Source organism: Leucoraja erinacea, chromosome 30 (assembly GCF_028641065.1).
Source record: "Leucoraja erinacea ecotype New England chromosome 30, Leri_hhj_1, whole genome shotgun sequence".
NCBI lineage: Eukaryota > Metazoa > Chordata > Chondrichthyes > Rajiformes > Rajidae > Leucoraja > Leucoraja erinaceus.
The window spans coordinates 814,260-835,225 of record NC_073406.1 but is presented as its reverse complement, the minus strand read 5'-3'; the positions used below and the strand labels follow the sequence as shown (position 1 = coordinate 835,225).

Sequence of the window (20,966 nt, the reverse complement as noted above, 5' to 3'; positions counted from 1 at the left end):
CACACTAGGGACAATTTACAGAAGCCAATTCACCTACGATCTGCACAACTTTGGGAAACCGGAGCACCCGGAGAAATCCCACGCGGTCACAGGGAAAATGTACAAATTCCACCTGGGCAGCACCCAAGGTCAGGATTGAACCCGGGTCTCTGGCACTTTAAGGCAACAACTCTACCACTGCACCACTGTGCCGGTCTTAACCGTTCTGCCTCTGGTTAGATGAAAGAACTTCCCTCCTTTAATTAATCGAGGGCAAGCTCAGCGGTGGACTACCATCCTCGACTCTGTGTCTCGCTGCAACCCAAGCTAATTCTACCCACGGAGAATGAAGCTGTGACCTAGCTACATATTATTTCCAGCCTGTTGGATAATTGAAAGCAGACCAAGAATGCTAATCAGTAAGAATAGCTCCCTGGAGTTTCCTTCACATCTATCTGCACATACCCGTGATGTGTGTGAGTAGTGTTCATCAGTGCATAGACCATGAATTACAAGCAAGGGTTAACACTTACAAGCAAACACTTTTATTGATCTTTGTTTAACTGCAAAAAGCCTATTTAATAATAATAATATTTCTTCCATGTAGTCTTGCATCAGTTGTTCGCCATAATCTGTTGAGTAAAACAGATGCTGTTTATTAGGGATAGGAGCATTATTGGGCCATTCAGCCCATCAAGTCTACTCTGCCATTCAATCATGGCTGATCAATCATTGCCTCTCAACCCCATTCTCCTGCATTCCTTCACCCCGTACTAATTGTGATACAGTGTGGAAACAGGCCCTTCGGAACCAACTTGACCGCACCAGCTAACATGTCCCAGCTACACTAGTCATGGAGTGATACAGTACTAATGTGTACTAACCTGTACTAATTAAGAATCTATCTCTGCCATAAATATATCCATTCACTTGCATCTACAGCCTTCTGCAGCAATGAATTCTGCAGATTCACCACCCTCTAACTAAAGAAAATCCTCCATCTCCTTCCTGAAGGAACGTCCTTAACAATTACTTGCTCTGAGGTGGCTAAATGCACCTCCTTCCCTGAACACTGGTGCTACAGAATGTCAGAAGGCTGAACACATTTGAGCTCCTGCATCTGAGAAGTGGGGAAATTGGGCTATCATAGTGTCGGTACCAAGGAACTAACTCCCCGTATCTAATGAATGATTACGTGTCTCTACATTACCGACCCTCCAATCATGTTTTGGTTTGGCTTCTGAACTGCATTAGCTGATTGATGTTTTTGCCTTAATTGCTGCTGCCAGCAAACTACCAGGACTTTTGCTCCTGGTCGGTAACTAGTGAGTCGGTAAGACAAGTTTGGGGGGATATGGACCAAACGCAGGCAGGTGGGACTAGTGTAGCTGGGGCATGTTGGCTGGTGCGGACAAGTTGGGTCGAAGGGCCTGTTTCCACACTATCACTCTATGACTGTTGTGTTTAGCAAGGGCTGTGTGTGTGGGCTTTGTGGTGGAACCTGTCGGCACTGCCCAGTGACTCAGTCACTACCTAGAGGATGAACACTAAGAGGTGTCTGCCTGCCTGGTGTGTGGCTGTACTAGAGCAAGAATCCACTTCACCAGAGATGACAAAAGGAACGGGAATAAACCCGACAAAAAACAAAAACAAATCGCGACCTATTTTGGGAAACGTTGATTATTTTGAGACTTTAAAATGATGATTAAATAGAAGCAGAGAGATCATGGCCAGATGTAATTCTCTCCAGTCACATGCTCGCACTTCCAGGCCACCCTGTTTCCGTCTGCTCACCTCGGACTTCCCTTGACCACTGTCCACGCTCGGGTCACCGTGCTTAATGTACACATTAATGGACATTAGGAAACATATTGTCATGCTTGCAAGGGTTCAGATTTACGAAGATGTTGCCAGGACTAGAGGGTGTGAACTACAGGGAGAGGTTGAGTAGGCTGGGTTGTTGTTCCTTGGAGCGCAGGAGGATGCCGGGAGATCTTATAGAGGTGTATAAAATCATGAGGGGGATGGATCGGGTAGACACATAGAATCTCTTGCACAGAGAAGGGGAATTGAGGTCCAGAGGACACACAGTAGGTTCAAGGTGAAGGGGAAAAGATTTAATAGGAATCTGAGGGGTAACTTTTTCACACAAAGGGTGTATGGAATGAGCTGCCAGAGGAGGTAGTTGAGGCTGGGACTATCCCAACGTTTAAGAAACGGGTACATGGCTAGGACAACTTTGGAGGGATATGGATCAAATGCAGGCGGTGGGACTAGTGTAGCTGGGACATGTTGGCCGTTGTGGGCAAGTTGGGCTGAAGGGCCCGTTTCTACACTCTATGAAGGATGAGAGGGTATCTCATTGAAACATATAAGATTGTTAAGGGCTTGGACATGCTAGAGGCAGGATACATGTTCCCGATATTGGTGGAGTCCAGTACCAGGGGCCACAGTTTAAGAATAAGGAGTAAGCCATTTAGAACGGATACGAGGAAACACTTTTTCTCACAGAGAGTGGCGAGTCTGTGGAATTCTCTGCCTCGGAGAGCAGTGGAAGCAGGTTCTCTGGATGCTTTCAAGGGAGAGCTAGTTAGGGCTCTTAAAGATAGTGGAGTCAGGGGATGTGGGGAGAAGGCAGGAACGGGGTACTGATTTGGGGATGATCACATTGAATGGCGGTGCTGGCTCGAAGGGCCGAATGGCCTGCTCCTGCACCTATTGTCTATTGACTGACAGTTTGAAAAAAAAAATATGGTTCTGCATATTCCTGGATTGTGTCTAAATGAAGAATAATTTGGCGTGGTTTATGTTATTTGGACTTGGGGTCAGTTTATTTCCATCATGTTGGAAGTGGATTAACGTGCAGAAACAATGGTGTTATGATACATAGTGGTACAGGCATTAGTGGGAGCTTCTAGCTATCAAGGTCAGTGCATTCATTGTCACATATACCAATGGAGGAGTGGACCATCAGTAACACCAGTACATTTCACCTGTAACATTTTCACTCTATACGGTGTACATCAGTTGCCGTTGGATTTACACGTGCCATAGATATTGCAAAATAATCCTGACAATTCCCTGCCTGATTTCTATCATCTTTTACCCAGACATACAAACGTGAAGAGCAGCAGACTGTGTGATGAGCTACAGACTCTGTCATTAAGTGAAAGCACTTTACTGTACGGAGTGCATTTCACCAAGTGGATAAGCTGGGATTTATCCTGCGCTCCTGGCTTTCTGATCAGGTTCCGGAGCGCTTCACTGTAAGTGATTTAAAAACCGTGTGGGATAGTGCATGGGGAAATAACATCATTCCCTCTACGGTTTGTTTTGTACCCATTGTTATTGGAATCGTGAATAAAGTAACCATATACTGAACCTAGAACTACAGTACAGTACAGTACAGCACAGGCCATTCGGCCCACAATCTCTGTGTTAAACATGAGGCAGAGGTAAACTAAACTCATCGACCTGCATGTGATCCGTATCTCTCCATTCCCTGCATAATCCATGTGTCTATCTAAAATCCTCGTCATTGCCACTATGGTATCTGCCTCCAACACCACCCCTGGCAGCAAGATCCAGGCTATTAAAGGCTTACCCTACACATCTCTGCACCTTTCACCTTTCACCTTCAAGTCTTGCCTTCTAGTCTTTGCCATTTCCACACTGGGGTAAAAGGCTCTGATTTTCTCCCCTATTTCACTCTCTACAGTTGACCAGTGCCGGCCAACACTGACTGGTGTGTTTGTGCCTGTGTAAGGGCCATTCATTCATTCAGCAGCAGGTACCTGGGCAATCCAGTCGTTGTAGGCAGACACACGAGTGAAGACGGTGGGCTTCTTCTTGGCGTTGCAACCCAGGCTGGAGACAAAGCTTGCGATTCCGTGCACCGCCCAGCTCCCATCAGCCGCCTGGCAGTTCAGTGGTCCACCGGAGTCCCCCTAGTGAGAGAAGATGTCAATCTTACACCTGGAGGAAGGAACTGCAGATGCTGCTTTAGACACAAAATGCTGGAGTAACTCAGCGGAATGGGCAGCATCTCTGGAGAGAAGGAATGGGTGACGTTTCGGGTTGAGACCCTTCTTCAGGTCTTGACCCGAAACATCACCCATTCCTTCTCTCCAGAGATGCTGCCTATCCCGCTGAGTTTCTCCAGCATTTTGTGCCTATCTCTGATTTAAATCAGCGCCTGCCACACATTTTTCCCTGACCATTTTTGTTCTTCATTACCCAGATACTAAAATGAGGGAACTGATTAAATCTAGTTGCCTCCCATTCACCTCTGTTTTAAAAGCAGAGCCACTTGCATTTTGTGTTCTAGTCTTTGCTCTTCCATTTGGCTGTGTGTGTTTTGCATTTTGTGATCTGGCTTTGGTCAGTGGTCAATGATTCCCTTCTTGACACATGTACAGATGTACAGTGAGTTTTTTCTGCATACAGTTGAGTTAAGCATTTCCACACCCATGCCCAATGCCCCATTAGTGAAATAGTCACCGTGATCACACGGGTACTATCCGGGTACTCACGTTACAGCCGGCAACAATGCCATCACCGCCGGCACAGACCATGGTCTTCCTCACACCAAAGCCCCACCAATCCATCTTGGAGCATGTTTCATGGTCAACGACTGGCAGAAGGGCCTGCTGGAGGTTGTCGGCTATCGGCCCGTCGGCTGCAGTGAGGATGAAACGGACACTGATTACATTGGCACATTATCTCTCCTTCCTCCAGACAACAGGTGCAGGAGTAGAGGCCATTCGGCCCTTCCAGCCAGCACCGCCATTCAATGTGATCATGGCTGATCATCCCCAATCAGTACCCGTTCCTGCCTTCTCCCCATATCCCGTTTGCTAAAGAATTTCCTCCGGATATCTTTTCCTTTGGAACTACGGAATGTCCCAACACCCTGTCCATTGCCCGATACCCAATGACGTTGCCTCCACAGCTGTCTATGACAATGAATGTACAGGCCCAGTGCTGTCAAACGCTCTTCAGACTGAAGAAGGGTCTTGACCCGAAAACGGCACCATAGAGTTGCTGCTTTGCCGCGCCAGAGACCCGGGTTCGATCCCAACTATGAGTGCTGTCTGTATGGAGTTTGTACATTCTCCCCATGACCTCAGTTTCCTCCCACACTCCAAATATATTATGTACAGGTTTGTAGGCTAATTGGCTTGGTATGAAATGTAAATTGTCCTTAGTGTGTGTAGGATAATGTTGGTGTATGGGGATCACTGGTCGGTGTCAACTCGATGGGCCGAAGGGCCTGTTTCTGTGCTGTATCTCTAAACTAAACTCAACATAGTGAAATGGAAGAGGTCTCCACTCATCTTTCCTTTGCCACCTCCATGGCAAGAACCACAGGGCTTCCCATACACACGTGACTCACTGTAGAGACGACCCCAGCCCGTGATGTAGCAGGGGTAGTTGTTTGACAGCACGCTGCCCGCTGTAGGTATGCAGCCGAGCTTGATCTCGCTGCTCAGCGCCACAGGGCTGGCCAACCGAATCAGCGCAATGTCGTTCCTGTTGGTGAACCAAGAATTTACATGTAAACATACAGAGTTTTAGCAACAGAAAGTGGGGCAGAACGCACAACATCCCAGCACTTTTAATGTCAAGCATAGTTCATAACCTTGGTGATTTCACAGGAAATAAATTTACCAGCCACAACCTGCTGCTGACATTTACTAAACAAACACCATGGAACGTTATAGATCTTTTGTAAATGATGGTATCATGGGATTGATTGGCCCATGATATACAACTTGTGTAGGAACAAACTGCAGATGCTGGTTTATACCACAGATGGACACAATATACTGGAGTAATTCAGTGGGTCAGGCAGCATCTCTGGAGAGAAGGCTTAGGGGATTTTCGGGTTAGATAGATATAGATATAGATATGCCATTTATTGTCACTATATATGTACAATGAGATTAAAAGCTGCTCGTACTCAGTGCATACATATAATTTAGTACAAAAAACAAGAAACAGAAAACAAAAACAAAAGTGGAGGGGGGGGGATAGGTGCACTATTCTGCGGCGCTATATACATATCTATAAAGGCAAAATGGTGAAGGATGAATAGGTAGTATTCTTAGGCAGATGTTTAAAAATTATATTAAATATTAAAAATGTTTTTAAAAAATATTAAAAATTACAGTTACAATACACATTACAGTTCCAAATTTCAGTACGTGGATAGAATAGATGGAAGTCCGGGTGTTGGGCTGTGAAGTCAGTGCATGTGTGAATTAAGAGTAGTTATGACTTTCGGAAAACAACTATTCCTGAGTCTATTTGTCCTGGATTTGATGCACCTATAGCGCCTTCCAGAGGGCAGCAGGTCGAACAGTCCAAACGCAGGATGGGAGCTGTCCTTGATGATATTGATGATTAGTCTCATGAAGGGTTTCGAACCGAAACGTCACCTATTTCTTTTCTCCAGAGATGCTGCCTGACCCCTTGAGTTACTCCAGCATTTTGTGTCTGTCTTCCATGTCATGCACCATCTTGAACGGAGTTTGAATGAGCAACATGTGGCTTCTAACTGATGCATATTGCAGGCAGATCCAACACAATTAATCCAACCTGAAACATCACCTTGTTTCGTCACTTCAGCTGCAGCCTGCCCTGCTGAGTATTTCCTATATCATGTAGTCAATGCTGGAGCCCGGCTGAATTTGGGATGAATGCACCATGAGATCTAATTGCTACAAGCTGTCACTTACCCAAGAGTGACGAGGATTGGGTTCCACTTCTCGTGGACAAACAGGTTTCCTGGAGCAATTTCAATGGCAACAGATCCTGGTTCAGAAGCTCTGAGGTTCTGCTTCCCCAGAACAACCCGATATGACTTGTCCTTGCTTAAAACAAGAAGAATCAGAACATTCAGTCTTTTGTGTAATGGTTTCTTTCAGCAGCAGAGTAACCTCAGTGAAGGATGTTGGCACTACCCTGCATGGTCTGAGTAGGCTAGGACATTATTCCTTGGAGCGCAGGAGGACGAGGAGTGATCTTACAATACAATACAATACCATTTATTGTCATTTGAGCCTCAGAGGCTTATAGAGATGTATGAAATCATGAGAGGAATAGATCGAGTAGATACTCAGTCTTGCCCAGAGTTGGGGAATTGAGAAACAGAGGATATAGGTTTAAGGTGAGGGGGGGTAAACTTGTTCGCACAGAGGGTGGTGGGTGTATGGAACGAGCTGCCAGAGGAGGCAGTTGAGGCTGGGACTATCACAATGTTTAAGAAACATTTAGACAGGTCCATGGATAGGACAGGTTTAGAGGGATATGGACCAAAGGCAGGCAGGTGGGACAAGTGTGTGGATGGTACATGTGTCATTCATTCAACTGAACCATTAGCGTTTTGGACGGTATTGGGACAATGAAGGTGGCAATGTTGCTGTTCACACACAGGACGTCTTGCCTCACAGCTGTTAGTTTGTCCCATGGATAACTCACCTGATGCAGTGGGCTGCAGTCATCACCCAGTTACTGCCGATCAGAGAACCTCCACAAGTGTGGCGCCACTCACCATTTCTCAGATATTGAAGAGAGATCTTGGTGATGGAGGAACGAGAAAAACACGATTAAGATGCCAGATCTGAATTGAAATAAATGTGCTCAGCAAATACAGACCCCTTTTTGCCTGAAATTATATGATCCTGGTGATCATCCAACTCAGTAACCACCTGCCTTCTCTCCATACCCCCTGATCCCTGTAGCCACAAGGGCCACATCTAACTACTTCGTAAGTATCTCCAATGAATTATGGCCTGAACTACCTCGGTGGCAGAGAATTCCACATTCACCACTTTGTGTGAAAAACTTCTTCTCATCTCGGTTTTAAAGGATTTCCCCCTTATCCTTAAGCTGTGACCCCTTGTCCTGGACTTCCCCAACATCATGAACAATCTTCCTGCATCTAGCCTGTCCAACCCCTTAAGAATTTTGTAAGTTTCTATAAGAATCCCCTCTCAATCTCCTAAATTCTAGAGAGTATAAACCAAGTCTATCCAGTCTTTCTTCATAAGACAGTCCTGACATCCCAGGAATCAGTCTGGTGAACCTTCTCTGCACTCCCTCTATGGCAATAATGTCCTTCCTCAGATTTGGAGACCAAAACTGTACGCAATACTCCAGGTGTGGTCTCACCAATACCCTGTACCTTTGCAGTAGAACCTCCCTGCTCCTAACTCAAATCACAATGAAAGCTAACATACCATTCGCTTTCTTCACTGCCTGCTGGAGAGCATGCCTACTTTCCATAACTGGTGTACCATGACACCCGGTCTCGGGCATCTCCCCCGGGTCTCTGGCACCATTTGATAATAGTCAACTCTACCGTTTTTTTGCGCCACAAATGGATAACCTCACATTGCTCCATAGACCATTTTTGGGAAATTGATATGGACAATATGTTTAGTTTGGTTAACATCACCCAGCTGCCAAGACTGTCCAGGTACAAAGATGCAGAAGGAAATCAATCCATGGGTACCTCAGAGTTGCAGAGTTGAAACAAGCTCTTTGGTCCACCAGCGCCAACCAACATCACCCCTGTACACTGTCTGAAGAAGGGTCTTGACCCATTCCTTCTCTCCAGAGATGCTGCTGCCTGTCCCACTGAGTTACTCCAGCTATTGTGTCTATCCCCGCACACTAGAGCTATCCAACACACACTAGAGACAATTTATACCAAAGCCAATTAACCTACACCTTTGATGAAGAACGGAGCACCCGGAGAAAACCCCTTGAGAACGTAGTCCGTACCCACCACCCAGATGGTCGAAACGGGTCTCTGGCGCTCTTCTATAACTTTACAACTGCGCCACTGAGCCGCCATGCTTATAGGAATCTCAGCATTATTGAGTGGACAATTCTCCAGCATCTGCAGTCCCTTGTTACAGGAATGGACCTACATGTTACTGTCCAGGTTTAAGATTTAAATCAATTGCTTTAATGTTCACAGTTGAAGTGTTTTATGTGTCAGGGACAGCTAACTCACTGCTGTGTCAGGGTTTGTCGAAACTTGATTTCCTTCGCTCCAAGGCAAATTCCTTGTATGTCCACCCCACTACTTGCTGCCAATAAACATAGAAATATAGAAACATAGAAATTAGGTGCAGGAGTAGGCCATTCGGCCCTTCGAGCCTGCATCAGCAAAGGAATCACAGCATTATAGTGGGTGAGAATTCCAATGTTACAGGACTGCTACATGTTACTGTGCATTTAAGTGGCTTTGTTTAATGTTCAATGTTTTATGTGTCATTCCTAACTCACTGCATGTCATGTTGTCACTTGAGGGCGGAGCACCAAGGCAAATTCCTTGTATGTGAATACTTGGGCCAATAAACGTGTTCATTCATTCATTCCTTTGGACATGCAGGGAATGGAGGGATAGAACAGCACAGGCCCTTTGGCCCATCATGTCCATGCCAAACATGATGCCATCAAACTAACCTCCACTGCCCGAAAAGTATCGGCATCCCAGGGTATTTCCCAGTGTTGGGGCACACCACTAGAGGGCAGATAGTCACAAGATGCTGGAGTAACACAGTGGGACAGGCAGCAGCATCTCTGAAGAGAAGGAATGGGTGGGTGACGTTTCGGGTCGAGACCCTTCTTCAAAGTTTAATGGAGATGTGTGGGGCAGGAATTTGTTTTACACAGAGGATGGTGGTGGAGGCAGATAGGATAGTGGCGTTGAAGAAGGTTTTAGATAGGTGCATGGAAGAGCAAGGAATAGAGGGATATGGGTCATGTACAGGGAGATGAGGTCAGTTTAAATTGGCATCGTGTCCGGCACAGACATTGCGGGCCGAAGGGCCTGTTCCTGTGCTGTTCTATCCCTCCATTCCCTGCAGTCCATGTGCTTATCCAAACGCCACTTAAATGCATAGTATCATGAGCAGGCCATTCAGCCCATTGCATCTTTACTGTTCGGAGTGGATGAGAATGTGGGATAACATAGAACTAGTGTGAACGGGTGATCGATGGCTGGCGTGGACTCGATGGGCCGAAGGGCCTGTTTCCGCCCAGTATCTCTAAACTAAAACAGAAGGATCTGCCTCTGCCCCCAGCAGCGATTGGTCAACAGGTGACGAGCCGATCGCAGTAAAGTCCGATCACAAATAATGGAAGGGTCAGTAATGAGAAGGGTCGTAGTTGAGGATTGCTCTCTGGTTGTCTAGTGGTTCATGTTCCTGAAGACCACCTGTTGTAACCAAGCCATCGGTGGCAACGCCTTTTGATATCATTCCCTTGAACTGCTTAGGAGCATGCTAGATTGTTGAAGATGCCACAGAAACCCCGACCAGCCCCGATCATCAGCGCCAGGGAGCTGACACCCCCCTGATGCATGAGCTGATCGCCACGACTGCCATCTACAGGGGGTCAACATCGTCCCGTCAACGGAGGGCTCGAGGCCCCCGACCTTCCACCACAGTGGGGAATGTGGAGGAGTCACTGTGGTGGATGTTTATGTTAAAATGTATGTTGTGTGTTCTGTTGCTTTTTATTTGTGTAACTGACTTGGCAAATGTAATTCCTGGTATGTTGCGGAACACACTTGGCTAATAAAGTATTAATCTGATTGTGATTGTGAAATGGATGTCATTTTGAGGAACCGGGACTGAGCGGTCAGTGCGGAGATCTGTGAGCGGTTTTAAAATATTGAAAATTCAGACGTTTTCAAGAAAGAGTTAGATTTAGCTCTTAGGGTGAACGGAATCAAGGGATATGGGGAGAAAGCAGGAACGGAGCACCGATTCTGGATGATCAGCCATGATCACATTGAATGGCGGTGCTGGCTCGAGCGGTCGAATGGACTACTCCTGCACCTGTATTCTATGCTTCTTAGGGTCTGTAATGTCTCTGTTCAGTTTAGTTTATTGTCACGTGTACCAAGGTACAGGGAAAAGCTTTTGTTGCGTGCTAACCAGTCAGCGGAACGACAATACATGATTACAATCGAGTTGTCCACAGTGTACAGATACATGATAAAGGTGCAGGAACTACATGGCAGCCAAACCAACAGCCTGTCCCGTCTGTTTTCTCCATTTGATGTTTTGGTCTGTGTTTAGTTGTATGTTTTTAGTGCGCCTTCAGTTGTTGTTTCATGTGTGTGTGTGGGACGGGGTGGGGGGGGAAGGGGGGGGAACCTTTTGCCGTATCCTATCTCCGTCCACACTGCGGCCTTAACATCATGGAGCTGGCGGTCCCTTTGTTAGGGATCAACTTCGGGAGCTCCAACGGCGGGAGCTACGATCGCCCTGATCACGGGAGGAAAGGAGGAAAGAAGGTGAGTTATTCACCTTACATCACAGTGGGGAATGTGAGGTCGCTGGAAATACAAGATGCACGTTCTGCCTGCGCTGGTGGGGACTCGGAGCCAGTGCCGTGAGTGCGGTGATCTCGGCGTTTGCGGGGACACGGCTCCATGTGGACATCCCGGGGTCTGGTGCGAGTGTGGACGGCTTTCTGACTGTGCGGGCGGACAGGGACTGCAGAGAGAGTGGCAGCGGTGATTACAACACTGGCCACATCACGGTGAAGGAGCGTGCGTGCGTGTGTGGCCTGGACATTGAACTGATGGCTGTGGGTCTCCACTGATGCTGAGTGACCTGGGGATTGCCACACGCCACCGTGGTGTCTGTTTAAGTTTATGTTTAATCTTTATGTGGTTATGTGTCTTGTGACTTTATTGCACGGCTGTTGGCAAATCACATTCCTTATTTGTTTGGATACTTGGCTAATAAATTAATTACAATCACAATTACAATAAAGGGGATAATGTGATTAATGTCTAGAGCCAGTACGGTCCGGCTTTGACCATTGACCTCCACGTGGAGGCTGGACATTACCTGCCATGGCCAGCTATGAGGCACAGCATCCGTTCCACCCACAACTCTGGAGATGAACGGAGGGATTGTGGGCACCCCACATCCCCAAGCTGCAAGGACAACAACACATCATTAGTTCATCAGTGGCAGGAGCAGAATTAGGCCATTCGGCCCATCAAGTCTACTCTGCCATGGCCTACCCCTTATTCTTAAACTGTGGCCCCTGGTTCTGGACTCCCCCAACATGGGGAACATTTTTCCTGCCTCTAGCGTGTCCAAACCCTTAACAATCTTATATGTTTCAATGAGATCTCCTCTCATCCTTCTAAACTCCAGAGTGTACAAGCCCAGCTGCTCCATTCTCTCAGCATATGACATTCAGCCCATCAAGTCTACTCTGCCATGGCCCACCCCATATTCTTAAACTGTGACCCCTGGTTCTGGACTCCCCCAACATGGGGAACATTTTTCCTGCATATAGCCTGTCCTATCCCTTAAGAATTGTATATGTTTCTATAAGATCCCCTCTCATCCATCTAAATCCCTGTGGATTCAGAGTTCCGTGGTGACTTAAAACCTTAATCTGATTCTTCACAGACTCTTCCACTTTCTGCATTTTCACTAGTGATTAATTACCGGTAACTAGTTATATGTGATAGATGAGGATTTATTTTTACCTACAGTATGTACAAATATTGATTGGTTACGCTCTGCATCCAAACAGAACAGCATTATCTCTTTGTTTCAATCAGGTGACATTGTCTCATTGCAGAGGTAGGTCTCTTAACCAAATAACCATATAACAATTACAGCACGGAAACAGGCCATCTCGTCCCTACAAGTCCGTGCCGAACAACTTTTTTCCCTTAGTCCCACCTGCCTGCACTCATACCATAACCCTCCATTCCCTTCTCATCCATATGCCTATCCAATTTATTTTTAAATGATACCAATGAACCTGCCTCCACCACTTCCACTGGAAGCTCATTCCACACCGCTACCACTCTCTGAGTAAAGAAGTTCCCCCTCATATTACCCCTAAACTTCTGTCCCTTAATTCTGAAGTCATGTCCTCTTGTTTGAATCTTCCCTATTCTCAAAGGGAAAAGCTGATCCACATCAACTCTGTCTATCCCTCTCATCATTTTAAAAACCTCTATCAAGTCCCCCCTTAACCTTCTGCGCTCCAGAGAATAAAGCCCTAACTTGTTCAACCTTTCTCTGTAACTTAGTTGTTGAAACCCAGGCAACATTCTAGTAAATCTCCTCTGTACTCTCTCTATTTTGTTGACATCCTTCCTATAATTGGGCGACCAAAATTGTACACCATACTCCAGAATTGGCCTCACCAATGCCGTGTACAATTTTAACATTACATCCCAGCTTCTATACACAATGCTCTGATTTATAAAGGCTAGCATACCAAAAGCTTTCTTTACCACCCTATCTTATAATAAGCCACTTGCTTATTACTGCCAATTCCACCCAAACAGGTCAATCGTATCATTCCTCCGTCTCTCCATCTGTATAGCAGTGGAAATTACCACAGAGACCGCTGCAACCTTCCAAAGGCGAGCAGCTTTGTAGGTTAATTGGCTTCTGTAAATAGCCCCCAGTGTGTACTACATAGAACTAGTGTAAGGGTGATCGATGGGCAGTGGAGATGCCGTGAGCTGAAGTACCTGTTTCCATGCTGTATTTCTAAACCAAACTCTACTAAACTAAACTAAACCAATCTAAACTAAATCAAATTAAACTAAACTGAACCAAATTAAATTAAACTTAACTAAACTTAACTAAACTAAACTAAACTAAACTAAACTAAACTAAACCAATCTAAACTAAATCAAATTAAACTAAACTGAACCAAACCAAAATTAAATTAAATTATATTAAACTTAACTAAACTTAACTAAATTAAATTAAACTAAACTAAACTAAACTAAACTAATAAACTAATGTAAACTTGGCGATCTTCAGGGGACGGTTCCAATGCATGGATTATTAGTTGCCATTATTGTTCTCATCAGGGTGAGCAGTGTAACATCGTTGCTGTACGTATATATTTTGCTACAGCATGGCTTATTCCAACAGCATCAAGTGACTGTGTGGTCTCCCAACACTCACATCTCTGGGACATCGTGGAAGGAACTCAGAGCCCAGAGACGGGGGAGGAAACACACCCAGTCCGACAGAGAACGAGTAAACTCCACACAGACAGCATTGGAGGTCAGAACTGAACCCTCGTCGCTGGAGCTGTGAGACAGCAGAACTAGCAAGCCGCTTGTTATTGGATGGCACACACACTGAAAGCTTCATCACCAGAGCTAATACGTCAGATATAGAGGAACTGGGAAAATGGAACAGGGTCCCTGTGGGAAACACTCTGTCATTGTTCCTCAACACACAGAGGGAAAAGCATCATGTGCCTTATCTGCCAGGGCAGGCTAGGACTCTTTGAAGCGGAGGAGGATGAGGGGTGATCTTATAGAGGTGTACAAAATCCTAAGAGGAATAGATTGGGTATCTTGCCCAGAGTTGGGGAATCGAGAAACCAGAGGATATAGGTGAAGGGGAAAGATTTACTAGGAACCTGAGGGGTAACTTTTTCACACATAGGGTGGTGGGTGAATGGAACAAGCTATATGGAATTAACCCATTTGTAATAGGTGCAGCATTAGGCCATTCGGCCCATCAAGTCTACTCTGCCATTCAATCATGCCTGATCTATCTTTCCCTCTGAACCCCATTCTCCTGCCTTCTCCCCATAACCCCCGACTCCCGTACTAATCAAGAATCTGTCTATCGCTGCTCTAAAAATATCCCTAGTCTTGGCTTCCACCTGTGCCATTTGTGGCAAAGAATTCCACAGATTCACCACCTGTAGACTAAAGAAATTTCTCCTCATCTCCTTTCTAAAAGTACGTCCTTTTATTCTGAGGCTGTACTCTCTGACCTAGACTCTCCCACTAGTGGAAACATCCACTCTATTCAGGCCTTTAACTATTCAGTAAGTTTCAATGAGACCCCCCCCCCCCTCAAGCTTCTAAACTCGCTCTGCCATAGATATTTCCTTTGTTCTATCCATCTCTTCCCTATCGTCTGCGGTAGTTCCCTTCCGTGGTCGTTTCGTGACCACCTCTTCAAGTCAACAACCTGCCCCTGTCCTGTTTGTTTGTGGGAAGCACTAGACACACAGTGGTGGTGTTCCCCAACAAAGGACCATCCCTTGCTGGTGATGGGAGAGAGGGAGAGAGACAGAGAGAGACAGACCGAACTAGGCAAGGTGAGTACTGAACCATGTACTAACTTACCACCAGCCACCAGCAAAGTCACGACCACGAGTGAGATCATCTCTCCACCAGCCCGGCTCGGCTCGGCTCGGCTCGGCACGACACTGGCTGCAGTGACATTTATAGAGAGATTGTGGCCACCTTATCTGACAGGTGATTAATCAATGTTTCATATTAGCTCCAGAGATGAAATGCCAGTGCCGCAAACATGACAGGTTGTCCCTGGATCATTCACAGCTGCTCAAAGTTACACTGGGTCACGTTGACCATGGTGATTGAGAATCCAAGGCCAGTGACAGATAGGGGCATCGAGTTGACTTTGTATTCATAGAAACATAGAAAATAGGTGCAGGAGTAGAGGACATTCGGCCCTTCGAGCCTGCACCATTCGCCATTCAATATGATCATGGCTGATCATCCGACTCAGTATCCCATCCCTGCCTTCTCTCCATACCCCCTGATCCCTATAGCCACAAGGGCCACATCTAACTCCCTCTTAAATATAGCCAATGAACTGTGGCCTCAACTACCTTCTGTGGCAGAGAATTCCACAGATTCACCACTCTCTGTGTGAAAAATGATTTTCTCATCTCGGTCCTAAAAGACTTCCCTCTTATCCTTAAACTGTGACCCCTTTTTCTGGACTTCCCCAACATCGGGAATAATCTTCCTGCATCTAGCCTGTCCAACCCCTTAAGAATTTTGTAAGTTTATTCAGCTCAACATCACCCTAGTCACAGCTTCTGTTCTTCAGCCTTCCTAAACTAGCCCCAAATCCAAACTCACAAAGGTCTAGGAAGGAACTGCAGATGCCGGTTTAAACTGAAGATAGACACAAAAAGCTGGAGTAACTCAGCGGGACAGGCAGCATCTCTGGAGAGAAGGAATGGATGACGTTTCGGGTAGAGACCCTTCTTTAGACATTCTTCAGACAGTCTGAAATGTCACCCATTCCTTCTCTCCAGAGACGCTGCCTGTCCCGCTGAGTTACTCAAGTGTTTTGTGTCTGTCTTCGATGTAAACAACTGTCTGCGGTTAACTTTGCACAGACAGCCTAACTACTGCATTGGAATTTACGAAATTATATGTTAGAACTTTATTTAATCCCAGGAGGAAAATCAATTTGCCACCAGTCATAAATAACACAAAATACCTGAAACTAAAGTCACGCGTGGTAAAGGCTTTGGGAATGTGCAAAGATTAAGGAGGTCGGGGTGTGGGGGAGATCAGTCTCCTCTCAGCCCCACCCATCACCTTCAGGCTGTGACAAATCTTGCACAACAGGATATTTGTCAACTTGTCAAGCTGGTTTTCAAGATTTGCCTGCAACTTATTTATGTTCCACAGACATGCCCGTCCCACCCAGAGAGAATAAATGTAGAGTCGTAGAGTGATACAGTGTGAAAACAGGCCCTTCGGCCCAACTTTCCCAACCTGGCCAGCATGTCCCAGCTTCACTAGTCCCACCTTTGGCCCGTATCCATCCAAACCTGCCCTATCCATGTACTTCTCTAACTGTTTCTTAAATGTTGGGATAATCCCAGCCTCAACAGCCTCCTCTGGGAGCTCATTTATACAGAACCAGCGGCCACAGTTTAAGAATAAGGGGTCGGCCTTTTAGAACTGAGATGAGGAAAAACTTTTTCACACAGAGAGTTATGAATTTGTGCAATTCTCTGCCTCAAAAGGCAGTGGAGGCCGATTCACTGGATGTTTTCAAGAGAGAGTTAGATTTAGCTCTTAGGGCTAACGGAATCAAGGGGTATGGGAGAAGGCAGGAACAGGGTCCTGATTGTGGATGATCAGCCATGATCACATTGAATGACGGTGCTGGCTCGAAGAGCCGAATGGCCTACTCCTGCACCTATTGTCTATGTATCCACCACACCTTCATAGCAAAAGGATTTGAGTATAGGAGCAGGGAGGTTCTACTGCAGTTGTACAGGGTCTTGGTGAGACCACACCTGGAGTATTGCGTACAGTTTTGGTCTCCAAATCTGAGGAAGGACATTATTGCCATAGAGGGAGTGCAGAGAAGGTTCGCCCGACTGATTCCTGGGATGTCAGGACTGTCTTATGAAGAAAGACTGGATAGACTTGGTTTATACTCTCTAGAATTTAGGAGATTGAGAGGGGATCTTATAGAAACTTACAAAATTCTTAAGGGGTTGGACAGGCTAGATGCAGGAAGATTGTTCCCGATGTTGGGGAAGTCCAGGACAAGGGGTCACAGTTTAAGGATAAGGGGGAAATCCTTTAAAACCGAGATGAGAAGAACTTTTTTCACACAGAGAGTGGTGAATCTCTGGAACTCTCTGCTGCAGAGGGTAGTTGAGGCCAGTTCATTGGCTATATTTAAGAGGGAGTTAGATGTGGCCCTTGTGGCTAAAGGGATCAGGGGGTATAGAGAGAAGGCAGCGATGGGATACTGAGTTGGATGATCAGCCATGATCATATTGAATGGCGGTGCAAGCTCGAAGGGCCGAATGGCCTACTCCTGCACCTAATTTCTATGTTTCTATGTTTCTATGTTCCTTTGTGTGAAAAAGTTACCCTTCAGGTTCCTATTAAATCCTTACCTCACCTTAAATATTTAATAGGAGCCTGTTGGATAGGTTTTTCACTCACAGGGCGGTGAGTTTATGGAACAAGCTGTATGGAATTAACGCATTTGGTTCATAAGTTCAGAAATGAAAGGAGCGGAATTAGGCCATTCGGCCCATCAAGTCCACCGCCATTCAATCATGGCTGCTATATTTCTCCCTCCTATCCCCATTCTCCTGCCTTCTCCCCATGACCCGTGATACCCTGCCCCACACATACAAATGTCTGTGGGATGTGGGTGGCAGCCAGGGGTGGGGGTCACAGGGAGAACGTGCAAACTCCACACAGACACCAGCTGGGATCAGGACTGAACCCTGGTCGCTGGCACTGTGAGGCAGTGGCTCTACTGGCTACACAATGCTGCCGTCCGCAAAGAAGCTTCACTCCTTCCCACATCCCTATTTTGAAAGTTTCGGAGAGAAGCTGGTGGTTACGTGGAGATCCACAGTGCTGTGTGGACCTGGTCTACATGAGGTGATTACGTGGAGATCCACAGAGCTGTGTGGACCTGGTCTACATGAGGTGATTACGTGGAGATCCACAGAGCTGTGTGGACCTGGTCTACATGAGGTGATTACGTGGAGATCCACAGAGCTGTGTGGACCTGGTCTACATGAGGTGGTTATGTGGAGATCCACTGAGGGCTGTGTGGATCTGGTCTACTCCTCTTGTTGGGCAAACAGCAGGTTTACATTCTAATTGGTCAGCCTTTGGTTACATACAAGTACACAATATGACCATGTTGCTCACTGTAGCCAAGTACAGATCTTCCATCAAGCAACAGAACACACACACAAAATGCTGGACTAACTCAGCGGGACAGGTAACATCACTGGAGAGAGGGAATGGGTGACATTTCGGCTTGAGACGGTCTGAGGAAGGGTCTCGAACTGAAACGTCGCCTATTCCTTCTCTCCAGAGATGCTGCCTCACCCGCTGAGTTACTCCAGCATTTTGTGGCTATCTTCGGTTGAAGCCAGCATCTGCAGTTCCCACCTACACTATCTAGGCCTGCCTTTATAAACTCCTATCAGTTCTCCCTATAAATCTCAGGCCTGATCCAGTCTGTCTAAGGGTCCCTGTAGCTAATGCTGCCTGATAACGGCATTATGGTGGTAATGCTCCTCTGCAACTTTTCTAAAGCACGGTCCCACATGGAAAATGGTCATGGGGCAAACATATTTGCATGCAATACTCAGAAATGCGGTAACTATAACCAAAGTCTAACCCCTGATGGGTAAATCTTCATTTCCTGACTCTTCTATTCAAAGCCCTGACCCATCAAGCCAAGCATACAATACGCATTTGTTGACACTCTATCTCTCTATCTTTAACACCACTGTCCCAGAGTTCTGGGCGAGGACTCAAGATCCCTCTGTACAGCAATGCTGTAAAGGGCCATGCAATTCATTATATATTGACCCCCTCAAAGTGTAAAACTTGCTGGGATTAAAGTCTATCTGCCATTTCTCCGCACATTTCTGGAGCTGGTAATCTCTAGCCCGGGTAAGCTTTCACTAACCTTCCTCACAGTCCGTGACCCGAGTTATCTTAGTGTCATCTGCAAACTGACTAACCAATCAGTCTACGTCTATGTCCAGGCCATTTCTCTACATCACGAGCAGTGGTCCCAGCACCTGCGAACTCCACTGGTAACAAACCTCCAGCCTGAATATTGTCCCTCCACCACAACCCTCTGTCTTCCATCAGGAAGCCAGTTCTGAATCTATACGGCCAAGTTACTGGTCATCCTGTGCATCTTAATCTTCTGGGTCAGCGTACCATGGGAAAAAAAAACATAATGCCTTACTAACTAAATGTAGATAACATCCACCACCCTACGCCTCATCTAATCCTTGCCACCTCATCAAACAACTGGACCAAGTTAGCAAGACAGGACCTGGCAGTACAAAGCCATGCTCACTATCAATGGAATTTGGCCCATTCCCTTCCAAATGGAATCCAATCACGGAGAATGAATCCAATGCAGCTGTATCCAACCTGTAGTGCTAACCCATTTCTCTGCCAATCATGGGGTCCCTACTTAACATGTACTAGCCCTTGTGCCCTGAGCGAAGGAACCGATCCAGGGCTAATCTGAGCTCAGGGGATTGACATATTGGTGAACCTGTAGTAATCTGGTAACCTGGTTGTGTAGTTTAGGAGAATGAGAGATGATCTGCTCAAACATATATATGAACACAAGGGGCCTTGCTCGGGTGTATGCCCCGAGGATGTTCCCAATGGGTCGGAGAGACTAGAACTAGGGTGACACTAGGGTCAGAATAAGGGGCAGCCTTTTAAAGCTTAGATCATTGCCAGCATGATATTCACACAAGCTGGGTGTGTTCTTCTTCTTCTATCGTGTGTCTAGACCTGCAGCAGTTGAGGCGAGCCAAGCCGGGCCAATGTGTCATCGGCCAGGTCAATCAGACCTCGTTCACCATTGGGTGGCTGGTGTTTGGGGCAACTGGTGACCATGTGCTCCACTGTCTGTGTTGGGTCCCCGCGCTCGGCAGGAGGCGCTCATTGTCCACGAGGCTCCACGTCTTCATCGCTACTCCATAGCGTCCGATGCCTGTCCTCAAGCAGATGCTGGATGTGTTCAGAAAGGTGGAGGTAGGTTCACAAACCAAGAAGCAAGAAGTAGGATCAAGTATCAGATTATGATCTCAGTCCAAATATTGGACTGTGCGGGCTCGATGGACCTGGTGGTCTGCTCTCGCACCTACTTTCTATGTTTCTATGTCTATGTTTCTACATGAGCTGGTTACGTGGAGACGTACAGAGGGCTGTGTGGACCTGGTCTACATGAGCTGGCTACGTGGAGATCCACAGTGCTGTGTGGACCTGGTCTACTCCTCTTGTTGGGCAAACAGCAGGTTTACATTCTAATTGGTCAGCCTTTGGTTACATACAAGTACACAATGTGACCATGTTGCTCACTGTAGCCAAGTACAGATCTTCCATCAAGCAACAGAACACACACACAAAATGCTGGACTAACTCAGCGGGACAGGCAACATCACTGGAGAGAGGGAATGGGTGACGTTTCGGCTTGAGACGGTCTGAGGAAGGGTCTCGAACTGAAACATCGCCTATTCCTTCTCTCCAGAGATGCTGCCTCACCCGCTGAGTTACTCCAGCATTTTGTGGCTATCTTCGGTTGAAGCCAGCATCTGCAGTTCCCACCTACACTATCTATGCCTGCCTTTATACACTCCTATCA

General features: G+C 46.5%; 1 protein-coding gene across 1 annotated transcript; it reads right to left on the bottom strand.

The window, feature by feature from the left end:
- Nucleotides 1-484: 484 nt before the first annotated feature.
- On the bottom strand, nucleotides 485-15,302 carry LOC129711448 (chymotrypsin-like elastase family member 2A). The gene is made up of 8 exons (XM_055659065.1): nucleotides 15,155-15,302; nucleotides 11,862-11,950; nucleotides 7,462-7,559; nucleotides 6,720-6,854; nucleotides 5,375-5,511; nucleotides 4,512-4,657; nucleotides 3,774-3,926; nucleotides 485-611 (listed from the first exon to the last, which is right to left on the bottom strand). The coding sequence occupies exons 1-8, from the start codon at nucleotides 15,192-15,194 to the stop codon at nucleotides 594-596; spliced, it is 816 nt and encodes a 271-aa protein (XP_055515040.1). The 5' UTR covers nucleotides 15,195-15,302; the 3' UTR covers nucleotides 485-593.
- Between the last annotated feature and the right edge of the window lie 5,664 nt (nucleotides 15,303-20,966).